Source organism: Colobus angolensis, unplaced genomic scaffold (genome assembly GCF_000951035.1).
Source record: "Colobus angolensis palliatus isolate OR3802 unplaced genomic scaffold, Cang.pa_1.0 Scaffold365, whole genome shotgun sequence".
NCBI lineage: Eukaryota > Metazoa > Chordata > Mammalia > Primates > Cercopithecidae > Colobus > Colobus angolensis.
The window spans coordinates 751,293-766,940 of NW_012116988.1; the positions used below are offsets into that span (position 1 = coordinate 751,293).

Below are 15,648 nucleotides of genomic sequence, written 5' to 3' on the forward strand. Positions count from 1 at the left end.
CCAGTATGAATTCTCTTATGTGTAGTAAGGTGTACGGAACGACTAAAGGCTTTGCCACATTCTTCACATTTGTAGGGCTTCTCTCCAGTATGAATCATCTTATGTGTAGTAAGGCGTGAGGACTGGTTAAAGGCTTTACCACATTCTTCACATTTGTAGGCTTTCTCTCCAGTATGAATTATCTTATGTCTGCTGAGGTGTGAGGGCTGGTGGAAAGCTTTGCCACATTCCTTATATTCATTGAGTTTCTCTCTAGTATGAATTATCTTATGTGTAGTAAGGGTTGAGAACCGATTAAAGGCTTTGCCACATTCTTCACATTTGTAGGGCTTCTCTCCAGTATGAATTACCTTATGTTTAGTAAGAGTTGAAGACCAGTTAAAGGCTTTGCCACATTCTTCACATTTGTAGGGCTTCTCTCCAGTATGAATTATCTTATGTGCAGTAAGGTTTGAGGGCCGGTTAAAGGCTTTACCACATTCTTCACATTTGTAGGCTTTCTCTCCAGTATGAATTATCTTATGTCTGGTAAGGTGTGAGGGCCGGTTAAAGGCTTTACCACATTCTTCACATTTGTAGGCTTTCTCTCCAGTATGAATTCTCTTATGTCTGCTGAGGTGTGAGGGCTGGTGGAAAGCTTTGCCACATTCCTCACATTCATTGAGTTTCTCTCTACTATGAATTATCTTATGTTTAGTAAGGGTTGAGGACTGATTAAAGGCTTTGCCACATTCTTCACATTTGTAGGGCTTCTCTCTAGTATGAATTATCTTATGTCTGGTAAGGTGTGAGTGCTGGTTAAAGGCTTTACCACATTCTTCACATTTGTAGGCTTTCTCTTCAGTATGAATTATCTTATGTCTGCTGAGGTGTGACGGCTGGTTGAAAGCTTTGCCGCATTCCTCACATTCATTGAGTTTCTCTCTAGTATGAATTATCTTATGTGTAGTAAGGGTTGAGGACCGATTAAAGGCTTTGCCACATTCTTCACATTTGTAGGGATTCTCTCCAGTATGAATTATTTTATGTGTTGTAATGTGTGACGACAGGTTAAAGGCTTCGCTACAATCTTCACATTTGTAGAGTTTCTCTGTAGTGTAAATTACCTTATGTGTAGTAAGGTTTGTGAACTGGTTACAGGCTTTGCCACATTCTTCACATTTGTACAGTTTCCCTCCACTATGAATTCTTTTATGTTTAGTAAAGATTAAGGATCCATTAAAGGCTTTTCCACAGTCTTCATATTTGTAGAAATTTACTCTAGTACAAGTTATTTTATGTTGAGTTAGGTTTGAAAACATGCAAAATGATTTGCCAAATTCTTTACATTTAAAAGGTTTTGTTCTGGTGTGTCTTATCTTATGTCCATTTAAATTTGAAAATTTATGAAAGATTTTCATATATTCATCACAATGAAATAGTTTGCTCTGGGTAGCTGGCAAACATTGGTTAAGTCCATTGTAACCTCCTTTTTGCAACTTGCACTCATCCACACTTTTACCACATTTTCTTAACTGTAAATTCTCATGTTCACATTTTCCATACCTTCTCAGTGTCACTTTTTGGAAAGAATCTTTTATGTTCTGCTCTGGTGAAAAGTCTTGGGCAAAATGAGAACAAGTAACTGAAAGAAATAAAAATAACAAATGACTTCACTTGATAGACTCTAAATATACTTTACAAATCCAACCTATACCATTATACAAATTACATAAGCAAGATGGCATAGCAAAATACCAAAGGCCCTAATTTCTTCTTCTTTTTTTTTTTTTCTGAGATGGAGTCTCAATCTGTCACTTGGGTTGGTCTGCAGCAGCGTGATCTCAGCTCACTGAAAACTCTGCCTCCCAGATTCAAACAATTCTCTTGCCTCAGCCTCCTGAGTAGCTAGGATTACAGGCATGCGCCACCATGCCCAGCTAATTTTTGTATTTTTAGTAGAAATGGGGTTTCACCATGTTGGCCAGGCTGGTCTCAAATTCCTGACCACCTCAGCCTCCCAAAATGCTGGGATTACAGGCATGAGCCATTGTGCCCAGCCCAAAGGCCTTAATTTCTTAATAGAAATATAAATGTAACAAAAACACATTGACCAAAATACATTTGTGGAAAATTTATAAATTAGTTAAGTGTGTGAGCAGAATGCAAAGAGCCACATAGAAAGAAAAGTCTGTTACATTTACCCAACACAGATCTTTCTGCTCCCCAATATAACATAATACCTTTAAAATTGCCAACTTCAATTATTTTGCATATAGACGTATACCTGAGAGCGGATAATTTATAAAGAAAAAAGGTGGGCAGCATGCAGTGGCTCATGCCTGTAATCACAGCACTTTGGGAGGCCAAGACAGGCGAATCAACTGAGGTCAGGAGTTTGAGACCAGCCTGACCAACATGGTGAAACCCTGTCTCTACTAAAAATACAAAATTAGCCAGGCATGGTGGTGCGTGCCTGTAATCCCAGCTACTCAGGAGGCTGAGGCAGGAGAATCACTTGAACCAGTGAGGTGGAGGTTGCAGTGAGCCAAGATTGTGCCACTGCAGTCCAGCCTAGGTGACAGAGTGAGACTATGTCTCCAAAAAAAAAAAAAAAAAAACACAAAAGAGAGAGAGAAAGAAAGGAAAGAAAAAACGAAAAAAGGTTATTTGGCACACACTTTGGCATATTGTACAAGAAGTGTGTGCCAGCATCAGCTTCTGGTGAGGGTTTCACAAAGCTTACAATCATGGTGAAATGCAAAGAGTAACTGAACATTGATTACCAAGAGGGTGATGTCAAGCCATTCATGAGAAACTTGCCCCCGTGACCCAAACACCTCCCACCAGGTTCTGCATCCAACATTGAGGACTGCATTGCAGCATAATATTTGGGGAATGTGAACATTTAGGTTATATCATAGACCAACAAGGCTTGACAGACATGTAAAAAACTTTCCAGTTAAAAGCAAGAAAATACACAATATTCTTATTTGCATCTGGTGTATTCTGTTAGGATACACAACAAGTCTTATTAAATTTAAGAATACCAGGTGGGTGCTGTGGCTCATGCCTATAATTTCAACACTTTGGGAGACCAAGATGGGAGGATCTCTTGGCGTCAGAAGTTTGAGACCAGCCTAGGCAACATAGTAGTACTCTGTCCCTACAAATAATCAATAAATTAGCCAGGCATGGTAGTATATCTCTGTAGTCCCAGCTACTCAGGAGGCTGAGGTGAAAGGAGCACTTGAGCCCCGAAGGTTGAGGCTGCAGTAACTGCACTCCAGTCTAGGTAACAGAAACAGATCCTGTCCCAAAACAACAACAACAAATAAATGTAAGAAAATAAAAATTATACACTGTTTTCTGACTAAAACTGAATGAAACTGGAAATTGAGAGCACAAGTAAAACTGGCAAATCCAAATATATATGAAAATAACACATACTCTTCAACATAGTTTTACTCAAGGGTCAAAAAATTTAATTTTTCAAAGATGTCTGTACAACTTACAGTAATGAATACATTCAATATAATTTCTATAAAAATCCCCAAAGCACAATTTTTACAAGAATATTGTTTAAAATTTTTAAATTTGATTATAAACTACAGCCAAACACTCATGAAAAAGAACAAGGAGGTGTTACATATCTAGATTTTAAAATATATTAATAGCTACAAATACAAGGTGGTACTGACACAAAGACAGATAAACAGATGAAAAAACAGAATAGAGAGCCCAGAAATACACTCTTCGGTATATGATTAAATAATCTTTTACAACGTTGCCATGAGCACACAATAGAGAAAAGACAATCTCTTCAAAAAATCATGTTGAAAACTGGACACCAACGCTGATAAAGCTGGATTCTTTCTTTGTATCATATACAAAAAATATTTTAAATAAAATACTTAAACATATAAAAATTACTAACAAATCTCTTAGAAAAAAAGAGAAATGATGTGATGTTGGTCTTGGCATCATTTTTTTTTGATATAACATTAAATGCATGAACAACAAAGAAAAAAGTAACTACACTACACTTCAAAATTTCCACACATCAAAAAAACACTAGAGTGACAATACCTTGTAGAAAATAAGCAAAAATATTTGCAAATTATATGTGGTAAGAGTTAACTGTAGGGAGCTAAAGACCCAAGGGTCATGACCAACTCAGCATTCCACTGAAGGCTATGTGATCAAACAGCAAACTGTTTATCATGAGTGCAGGATGTAGGCAAATTCACATCTGTGCCTGCCACCAGAAGGTTTGCTGAGGGCAGTCACTCCCTGGTGCCGTGCTGTGCTCCTTGAGGTTATCTACTGGAATATCTGGAGACTACTGTTCAAAGAATGCAGTAGTGCAAGCCTGCCCTAGGTGACTGACAACCACCCCCTTCTCCCTTCTCCCTATCTCTTTTACTCAATAAATACAAAGGGCTATAGAAGTTCAGGGCCCTTGTTCACTAGAAGCAAGGAGCCCCCTGACCCCTTCTTCCAAATATACTCTTTTGTTTTTGTCTTTATTCCCGCATTCATCTTCCTTTGTTCAGTCAAGCAAAGTCCATGGCAGTTAATACTGAGAATATATAAACAAGTCTTAAATGGACTAATAATTGAAATTAGTTTTCATCAAAAAAAATACAAAAATGGGAAACAGCATTTGAAAGGACATAGGAAATTACATTTGTACAGAAATGCATAAAAATCACGTGAAAAAATCAACTCAAACCAATTAGAATGGCCACTATCAATTTTTTAAAAACATTAAAACTGTTGATGAACTGAAAACCTGTTACTGTTGGTGTAAAACAAGGATGCAGCCACTGTTTTTAAATGTTATAAATGTTACTCAAATAACTCAAAATGGAATTATTAAATACAACAATTCAATTTGTAAATTGATATGCAAACTCTGCAATGTAGGACCTAGAAGGCATATCTGCACACTGATGTTTACTGTAGCAGTATTCACAAAACCCAAAGACTTGAAGCAACCCTTTTTTGACTTATAAATACATCAAAAAATATAACATATAAGTACAATGGAATATTATTCAGCCTTAAAAAAAATATTGACACACTTTAAGACAAACTTTGAAAATATTATGTCACCTGAAATAAGCCAGTAACAAAATGATGGATACTATATGATCTCATTTATAGTAGATATCTTAAGTAGTTACACTCATAAAAACAGAAAGTAGAAGGATATTTGTCAAGGGCTGGAGAAAGGGTAAAATGTTCAGCTGTTATTTAAAGGATATTGAGTTTTAGTTTTATAAGATGTAAAATTTTTAGAAGTCTTTTGCATAACAATGTGAATATACTTAACATGCCTGATATGTACAGCTTTTTTTTGAGACAGAGTCTCATTCTGTCACGCAAGGCAGAGTGCAGTGGCACAATTATGGCTAAGTGTGGCCTCAAATTCCCAGACTCAAGTAATCTTCCTCCCTCAATCTTTCAAAGAGCTGGGACCACAGTTGCACACAACCATGCCTGGGTTAAAAAAAAAAAAAAAAATTGTAGAGAGGGAATCTCCATATGTTACCCAGGCTGGTCTCAAAGTTTTGGGATCAAGCAATCCTCCTGCCTTAACATCCCCAAATTATGGGATTACACATGTAAGCCACAACCATGCCTGGCCCTGAAATGTACGCTTCAACAGACTTAAGATGGTAAATTTTATGTTATGTCTTTTTACAATTAATTTTTCTCAAAACAAATCTGAAAAAACACAGAATCATAAATCTTTCCACAAATTATCTTCAAATTACAAAAGTGCTTCTCTCACACAGAGCAAATACATATTCATCATTAAACACATGGTGAAAATAAAACTATTTCCATGACTACTCAATTAGACAAGATAAAACAACCACTGAAAATTAAGAAAAAAAAAAGTCGGGGTGGGGGGGGCCGTGGGCCAGGCACAGTGGCTCATGCCAGTAATCTCAGCACTTTGGGAGACCGAGGTGAGCAGATCACCTGAGGTTGGAAGTTTGAGACCAGCCTGGCCAATATATGAAACCCCATCTCTACTAAAAATACAAAAATTATCTGGGTGTGGTGACATGCGCCTGTAATCCCAGTTACTTGGGTGGCTGAGACTGGAGAATTGCTTGAACCTGGGAGGCAGAGGTTGCAGTTAGCCAAGATCATGCCATTGCACTCCAGCCTGGGAGACAGAGTAAGACTCCATCTCAAAAAAAAAGAAAGAAAAAGAAAAAGAAAAAAAAATCAACTAAGAAAGAATATATACAAGATAAGTCATAACCAAAATTGCGGTTATATTTATAGATAAACACACAAATATATATATTGTCATTGTGATAAGACATATGGCTGATGTATCTCTTAAGTAAATGCCACATTGACTTAAAATGTACAAACAGAATTGCAAATTGTCTGAAATTATAATACAAATGTAAAATTAAAAAGCACAAGAAACTAATATTAAGAAACCTACACTAAAAAAAATACTAGTATGAACCAGAAAACAATAATGAGAGATTTTAAATGTTTACTCAAAATATGGTTTGCAGCCAGGTGTGGTGGCTCACGCCTGTAATCCCAGCACTTAGGGAGGCTGAGGTGGACAAATCACCTGAGGTCAGAAGTAGGAGACCAGCCTGGCCAACATGGGGAAACCCCATCTTTACCAAAAATATGAAAATCAGCCAGGCCTCGTGGAATGTGCCTGTAGTCCTAGATACTCCGGAGGCTCAAGTGGTAGGATCCCTTGAACATGGGAGGCAGAGGTTGCAGTGAGCTGAAATCACTCCACTGCACTTCAGCCTAGGCAACAGATTGAGACTGCATCTCCAAAAAAAAAAAAAAGACCAGGCGCAGTGGCTCACACCTGTAATCCCAGCACTTTGGGAGGCCGAGGTAAGTGGGTCACCTGAGGTTGGGGGTTCAAGACCAGCCTGACCAAAATGGAGAAACTCCGTCTCTACTGAAAAAAAAGTACAAAATCAGCCAGGCATGGTGGCATATGCCTGTAATCCCAGCTACTAGGGAGGCTGAGGCAGGAGAATTGTTTGAACCTGGCAGGTGGAGGTTGCAGTGAGTCGAGACTGCACCATTGCACTCCAGCCTAAAAACTCCACCTCAAAAAAAAAAAAAAAAGATGTGGTTTGCAATACTGATGCACCATTAAAAATTTCTCTAAATAGGCTGGGTGCGGTGGCTCACACATGCAATCCCAGCACTTTGGGTGGCTGAGATGGGTGGATCACCTGAGGTTGGGAGTTCAAGACCAGCCTGACCAACATGGTGAAACCCTGTCTCTACGAAAAATACAAAATTAGCCAGCCAGTTTGCCACATGGATGCAACCCTAGCTACTCGGAGTCTGAGGCAGGAGAATCGCTTCAACCTGGGAGGCAGAATTTGCAGTGACCCTAGACTGCGCCATTGTACTCTAGCCTGAAGACAGAGAAGATTCCGTCTCAAAAAAAAAAAATTCCATTCTCTAAATCACTATAATATGTGACTGTGTACTCACAGAAGGCAGGTATTTTGAATAACTGGCATGTGCTCCACAGCAGTAAAATTTCAAAGAAAATGAAGTGCAATCATAAACAGAAGATTCTAATGAAAAAATTTTAATAAATAAGCATTTAAAAGAAACTAATGAGAAACTTTTAATAAATAAGCATTTAAAAGAAACTAGAGACAATTTTTTTTTTTTGAGACAGAGTCTTGCTGTCACCCAGGCTGGAGTGCAGTGGCACAGTCTCCGCTTACTGCAACCTCTGCCTCCCGGGTCCATGCCATTCTCTTGCCTCAGCCTCCTGAGTAGCCGGGACTGCAGGCGCCTGCCACCATGCCTGGCTAATTTTTTTTCTGTATTTTTTGTAGAGACGGGGTTTCACCATGTGAGCCTGGATGGTCTCTATCTCCTGACCTCGTGATCTGCCCACTTTGGCTTCCCAAAGTGCTGGCATTACAGGCGTGAGCCACCGCACCCGGTCTGAGGTTGGAAAATTGCTTCAGGCCAGGATTTCAAAACCAGCCTGGGTTATGTAGCAAGACTCAATCTCCAAATTAAGTGCCTTTAGAAGAGCTTTGAGACCCACAGAGGGAGTTGTGAAACTGCTAATGCCCAATTCTGAGGAGTGCTCCTTTTCAGAAGGCAGGTGGCAAACTACAGAACTCCTGTTTTTCAGTATAAACCAGGAAATGGCCTACCCAACTTGGTCTTCTGATAATTCTGAAGTTACCCCGTAATCATCTCATACTTTTCCCAGCCACAGTCTGTAAGAGGTCACACCCTTTCAGAGGCCTTGAGAAAGATACCCACTTATAGCCATGCAGCAGGCCTGCAGACCTTGGCCTTTACTGTGGTCCCTGAAGCAGTTCAATGACTCAGTTTCAGACACCTGAGCCACAGTTCACAGCCAGTTCTGCCTATGTTGAAACCCACTCAGTGACCTGGAAAAATCCTCTCTGATACACAGTGAATGCCATACTCAACCACATTCTTAAATAAGACTTATCGGCCGGGCGCGGTGGCTCAAGCCTGTAATCCCAGCACTTTGGGAGGCCGAGACGGGCGGATCACGAGGTCAGGAGTTCGAGACCATGTGAAACCCCGTCTCTACTAAAAAATACAAAAAGCTAGCCGGGCGAGGTGGCTGGCGCCTGTAGTCCCAGCTACTCGGGAGGCTGAGGCAGGAGAATGGCGTAAACCCGGGAGGCGGAGCTTGCAGTGAGCTGAGATCCAGCCACTGCACTCCAGCCTGGGTGACAGAGCAAGACTCCGTCTCAAAAAAAAAAGACTTATCATATACAGACCTGACTGCAGAAACCTGCCCAAGTGTCTGCCCTACAGGTCAAAGTCTTGAGAGAAATTCAGTCTGTCCAAAAAATAAAATGTGAATTACAACTACCCAAACGCCTTGTAAGAAGCTAACTGAAGGTAGACCCCAGTTCAGACCCAGCAGCCTTGTGACCAATCTATATCCCCTTCCCACTACAAACCCAGAGGGCATCTCATTACCCTGGGGGCCCAATAAAAGATCTTTACCTTCTGAAAACAGGTTATAAAAACTTGAAGAGGTGTTTGCGTTTTCAAGTTTAAAGACACTAGTACAAAACTGCATTTTGCCTACTGTCAATGCTTCTATTTTAACAAAGAACATTAAGTATGTGGCAAAAGAATTAGTCAAAAAAATGAAAAAGAGCCATTGAAACTGAAGACAAGGGCCGGGCATGGTGGCTCATGCCTGTAATACCAGCACTTTGGGAGGCCGAGGCGGATGGATCACAAGGTCAGGAGTTCGAGACTAGCCTGGTCAACATACTGAAACCCATCTATACTAAAAATACAAAAATTAGCCAGGCATGGTGCCTGTAGTCCCAGCTATTTGGGAGGCTGAGGCAGGATAATTGCTTGAACCTGGGAGGCAGAGGTTGCTGTGAGCCGAGATTTCGCCACTGTACTCCAGCCTGGGCAACAGAGTGAGACTCTGTCTCAAAAAAGAAACAAACAAAAAAAAAATTCTATTTACGACAGCATTAAAATAAATTTCTGAGAAGAAATGTAATCAAAGAGGTAGAAAATCTTTACAATGAAAGATATATCAATGAAAGAAATTAGAAAAGACACAAATAAATTTAGAAATATTTCATGTCTATAGATTGAAAGAATAAATACTGTTAAAGTACCACGTTGGCCGGGCGCGGTGGCTCACGCCTGTAATCCCAGCACCTTGGGAGGCTGAGGCAGGCAGATCAGGAGGTCAAGAGATGGAGACCATCCTGGTCAACATAGTGAAACTGTCTCTTAGTATACTAAAACAAAAAAATGGTAGGCTCCTGTAGTTCCAGCTACTTGGGGGGCTGAGGCAGGATAATAGCTTGAACCTGGAAGGGAGAGGTTTCAGTGAGCCAAGATTGTGCCACTGCACTCCAGCCTGGCGAAAGAGTGAGATTTCATCTCAAAATAAAAAGTGCCATGTTAATGGCACTTAGATCTATAGATTCAAATGGCACTTGATCTATAGATCCAATAAACTCCCTATCAAAATTCCAGTGGCGTTTTACAGTAATGAAAAATACAAGTCTAAAATTTACATATGAAACGACAATAAACTTTGAATAGTGAAAGCACTCTTGAGAAAATAAAAACAAAGCCGAACGACATCATGCTTTATAATTTCAAACTATATTTGAAGACTATAGTAATACAAACAGGATGGAATGTGCAGAAAAAGGAACAAAAACCTACTTCTCTCACACATTTCAAAGATGATGTAAAAAGAGAACTTAAAAAATAGTTTAACATAGAGTTTCCCAAAATTATGCAGATATCTGTGTGTCCCCCAAAACAATGGAAAAGCACTCAGATTGTGCAGTCTCTTATATGCCATTAAGAAGACTTTGGCTCTCACTCTAAATTAGTAGGCAGATCACTGAAGGGAAAGCAGAGTCCTAAGAGAACTTAAAAGCATAAGACAGAAGACGCTCTTATGTGAGAGCAAAACAGAAAAACTCAGCCAGGTGCTGTGGCTCATGCCTGTAATCCCAGCACTTTCAGAGGCGGGTGAATCACCTGAGGTTAGGAGTTCAAGACCAGCCTGGTCAACACACAGTGAAACCCCGTCTCTACTAAAAAAAATACAAAAATTAGCTGGGCATGGTGGTGCACACCTGTAGTCCCAGCTACTTGGGAAGCTGAGGCAGGAGAATCACTTGAACCCTGGAGGTGGAGGTTGCAGTGAAGCCAAGACTGTGCCACTGCACTCCAGCCTGGGTGACAGAACGAGACTCCATCTCTCAAAAGAAAAAAAAAAAAGAAAAGAAAAACTAAAAACTTGGGCTTTCCAGAAGTGAGCTGAGATCGAGATTGTGCCACTGCACTCCAGCCTGGGTGACAGAGTAAGACTCCATCTCTCAAAGGAAAAAAAAAAGAAAAGAAAAGAAAAACTCAGGCTTTCCAGAAACTATTTCCTTTGGAACATAGCTTCCCAAATCACATTATTAAGGACTAGCTTTTTCTTTGATCTTTAAACCGTTCATCTATGTTACCTGTTGTATTCACTTTCAGTCTCACCTACCTGGGGGTTTGGCCACCATCCTATGTCTCTTTCTAGTACAAGGCTCTTTTTCTTGCTCCAGACAGGTGATCAGATCTGGCTTAGAGACAGCAATACCTGTTTTATTGAAAAAAAATAACATAAATCTTGCTCATATTCTCTAATCACCAACATGGCAATGTGCTCAGTAAAGAAGGTGAAATGGAAGATTCTTGTAAATCAATTCCAAAATACTGATTTATAAAAGAAATTTCTAAATATTTAGAAAATATTTTAAATTTGTTAGTTCTTAATTTCACTGTCCAGTACAACAAATCAAAAATTAGTGTTGGCAATTAGATTTTAAAGTGTGGGCAATAATATTTTATGCCACTAAACTTCTGGAATTACCACTCTAATCTAGAGTGAAGAATACAGATTAGCTCAGGAATGCAGAAAGTTCAGGGCAAGATGAAACAGCTTAAAGAAATTCTTTTCTACAGACATGAAACCCTAAGAGTTTTATAGAAACAGGGATCTGAAACTCACTTATGCAAAGCATAAATTACCTAAAAACATTACACAAAAAAGAAAAATGAAACCTTTAGGATATAATAGGAATTCTGTATTGAAGTTATCCTCACCCAAGAAGACCAGGTTTCTGTAGTTCTCTAACATCACATTCCTATATAAATTCTGCTGTATAGTGTCCAGGCATTGCCACTCCTCCAGAGAGAATTCTATGGCCACATCCCTAAATCTCAATGGTTCCTGAAAAACACACACACACATACACATACATATTTACAAAGTGGCCATGGAAAGAATTTATAATTTGACTCAAGGTAAAACAAAGTGAAGAGAACTGGTTCTGACTTACATAAATGACTGAAATTACTCAATAAAATAATTTTTTTTTACACAGGAACATTCTCTGATCTATTCTCTATGAGAAAAGAAAGTGGTATTAGATCTATAACACCAGACCTAAATAAATCACCGGTCAGAATGGTAATTATTAAAAAGTCAAGAAACAATAAATGCTGGTGAGGCTGTGGAGAAATATGAATGCTTTTACAATGTTGGTGGGAATATAAATTAGTTCAACCATTGTGGAAGACAGTGTGGTGATTCCTCAAGGATCTAGGACCAGAAATACCATCTGACCCAGTGATACCATTCCAGAGTATATACTCACAAGAATATAAATCATTCTACTATAAAGACACATATGTTTATTGCATCACTGTTTACAGTAGCAAAGATATGGAACCAACCTAAATGCCCATCAATGATAGAATGGATAAAGAAAATGTGGTACATACACAACCATGGAATACTATGCAGCCATAAAAAGGAATGAGATCATGTATTTTGCAGGGACATGGATGCAGCTGAAAGCTATTATCCTCAGAAAACTAACACAGGAACAGAAAACCAAACACTGCATGTTGTCACTCATTAGTAAGAATTGAACAACGAGCACTCATAAACACAAGGAGAGAAACCACATACACCCGGGCCAGTCGGGGTGTGGGGCGATGAGGAGAGAAAGAGCATTAGGATAAATAGCTAATGCATGCTGGGCTTAAAACCTAAATGATGGGTTGATAAGTACAGCAAACCACCATGACACATGTATACCTATGTAACAAACCTACACGTTCTGCACTTGTATCCCAAAACTTAAATAGAAAAAAATATATATTATAAAAGACTATACTTAGAAATAAATAAAAATTTTTCAATTTTTTTTTTTTTTTTTTTGAGTTGCAGTCTCACTCTGTCACCCAAGCTGGAGTGCCATGACATGATCTTGGCTCACTGCAACCTCTGTCTCATGGGTTCAAGCAATTCTCCAACCTCAGCCTCCAGAGTAGCTGGGATTACAGATGTCCATCACCACACCTGGCTAATGTTTGTATTTTTAGTAGAGACAGGCTTTCACCATGTTGGCCAGGCTGGTCTCAAACTCCTCACCTCGTGATCCACTTGCCATGGCCTCCCAAAATGCTGGGATTACAGGCATGAGCCACCTCAATCGGCTTATAAAAGTTATAGTTAAAAGTGCTGAGATACAACAAAAGAAAAAAGAAAAAAGATTATGTTACAGGGCACTGTGCCTGAGATAACACATTATATAATTTAATTTTTATAACACCCTGGGAGCTGGTACTGTTTAATAATTCCCAGGATTTAGATTAAAAGTCCAGCATTTTTATTTCTTCTGTTTCTCTGTCACTGATTTTTTTTTAAAAATATAAACAATAAAAGCTAAATATAGACAGAAATGCAGAAGGAATTTAACGTATTTCAGAAAAATTTATATTCTTTATGTTTACTTTTTTGTGACTTGTGGAGCAACTCCTAGATCTGTAGAAATAGAAAACAAGTTGCTAGAGAGAATGCAAGTACTAGTTTCAATAAAAAATTATAACCCTAAAATATATACTTTATTTTTAAAATTTATTTGCTTTTGTGTTTCAGGAATTGTAAGCACCAGCTCTAGAAAGGCAGCAGAATTCACCAGTCAAAACTCTGATCTCCACTAATCAGTTCTATGAGACAACACCTCAGGGTAGGGCCAGACCTATATAAGGCCTCCAAAAAGGTGAACTTGAGCAGAACTGGGGCAGCGAGTGGACTCTATGTAGAATTCTGTTCTCTATGCTACTGGGATATTTCCAGTTCTGTTTTTCCTAAACTTACCTTAAAAAAAAAATTTAAATCTCAGAGTTTGTATAATTTTAACCTTTCTTAGACACTGCCCTATCAATTATATGTAACATAGACTAATAAGCAATTTAAACAAATTTATAAAGGTTTTCTAGGGTAATTTGATTAAAAGATACATATGTATTAACAAGGTAAAAGAAATAAATATCCCTTCAGGTGATGACATCACAAGTCACAATTATATAAAGAAAGTGGCACAAATAGAGCCCAAGTTTTCTGCACACATCTGTTTATTGTACCAATTATATGATGTTTAATTTAACCATTTATCCAGCTGTTAGTCTAGACTAAAAGCTCCTGGATTGTAGGGACCATGACTGCTTCATCTATTTTTCTAATGGCCATATGAAAAGAAAACAATTTAGCGGGCGTGGTGGCACATGTCTGTAATTACAACTACTCGGCAGGCTGCCTCCAACAGCCTGGCCTCGTGTTCTGCCCGCCTCAGCCTCCCAAAGTGCTGGGATTACAGGCTTGAGCCACCGCGCCCGGCCGGCAATTAGATTTTAAAGTGTGGGCAATAATATTTTATGCCACTAAACTTCTGGAATTACCACTCTAATCTAGAGTGAAGAATACAGATTAGCTCAGGAATGCAGAAAGTTCAGGGCAAGATGAAACAGCTTAAAGAAATTCTTTTCTACAGACATGAAACCCTAAGAGTTTTATAGAAACAGGGATCTGAAACTCACTTATGCAAAGCATAAATTACCTAAAAACATTACACAAAAAAGAAAAATGAAACCTTTAGGATATAATAGGAATTCTGTATTGAAGTTATCCTCACCCAAGAAGACCAGGTTTCTGTAGTTCTCTAACATCACATTCCTATATAAATTCTGCTGTATAGTGTCCAGGCATTGCCACTCCTCCAGAGAGAATTCTATGGCCACATCCCTAAATCTCAATGGTTCCTGAAAAACACACACACACATACACATACATATTTACAAAGTGGCCATGGAAAGAATTTATAATTTGACTCAAGGTAAAACAAAGTGAAGAGAACTGGTTCTGACTTACATAAATGACTGAAATTACTCAATAAAATAATTTTTTTTTACACAGGAACATTCTCTGATCTATTCTCTATGAGAAAAGAAAGTGGTATTAGATCTATAACACCAGACCTAAATAAATCACCGGTCAGAATGGTAATTATTAAAAAGTCAAGAAACAATAAATGCTGGTGAGGCTGTGGAGAAATATGAATGCTTTTACAATGTTGGTGGGAATATAAATTAGTTCAACCATTGTGGAAGACAGTGTGGTGATTCCTCAAGGATCTAGGACCAGAAATACCATCTGACCCAGTGATACCATTCCAGAGTATATACTCACAAGAATATAAATCATTCTACTATAAAGACACATATGTTTATTGCATCACTGTTTACAGTAGCAAAGATATGGAACCAACCTAAATGCCCATCAATGATAGAATGGATAAAGAAAATGTGGTACATACACAACCATGGAATACTATGCAGCCATAAAAAGGAATGAGATCATGTATTTTGCAGGGACATGGATGCAGCTGAAAGCTATTATCCTCAGAAAACTAACACAGGAACAGAAAACCAAACACTGCATGTTGTCACTCATTAGTAAGAATTGAACAACGAGCACTCATAAACACAAGGAGAGAAACCACATACACCCGGGCCAGTCGGGGTGTGGGGCGATGAGGAGAGAAAGAGCATTAGGATAAATAGCTAATGCATGCTGGGCTTAAAACCTAAATGATGGGTTGATAAGTACAGCAAACCACCATGACACATGTATACCTATGTAACAAACCTACACGTTCTGCACTTGTATCCCAAAACTTAAATAGAAAAAAATATATATTATAAAAGACTATACTTAGAAATAAATAAAAATTTTTCAATTTTTTTTTTTTT

General features: G+C 38.6%; 1 protein-coding gene across 2 annotated transcripts in view; it reads right to left on the reverse strand.

The window, feature by feature from the left end:
• ZNF681 (zinc finger protein 681) overlaps positions 1 to 11,774 on the reverse strand; it is a 12,566-nt gene extending 792 nt beyond the window's left edge. Inside the window, exons 1-5 of one of the 2 annotated variants that reach the window (XM_011953517.1) lie at positions 11,653 to 11,774; positions 11,051 to 11,146; positions 1,280 to 1,624; positions 272 to 1,111; positions 44 to 187 (exon numbers count right to left, since the gene is read on the reverse strand). In XM_011953517.1, the coding sequence (XP_011808907.1) occupies positions 44 to 187; positions 272 to 1,111; positions 1,280 to 1,624; positions 11,051 to 11,146; positions 11,653 to 11,686 (1,459 nt within the window). In that variant the 5' untranslated portion in view covers positions 11,687 to 11,774. Of the gene's footprint in view, positions 1 to 19; positions 188 to 271; positions 1,625 to 11,050; positions 11,147 to 11,652 lie in introns of both variants that reach the window. The other variant, XM_011953518.1, reaches the window with a different exon arrangement.
• Positions 11,775 to 15,648: the final 3,874 nt, after the last annotated feature.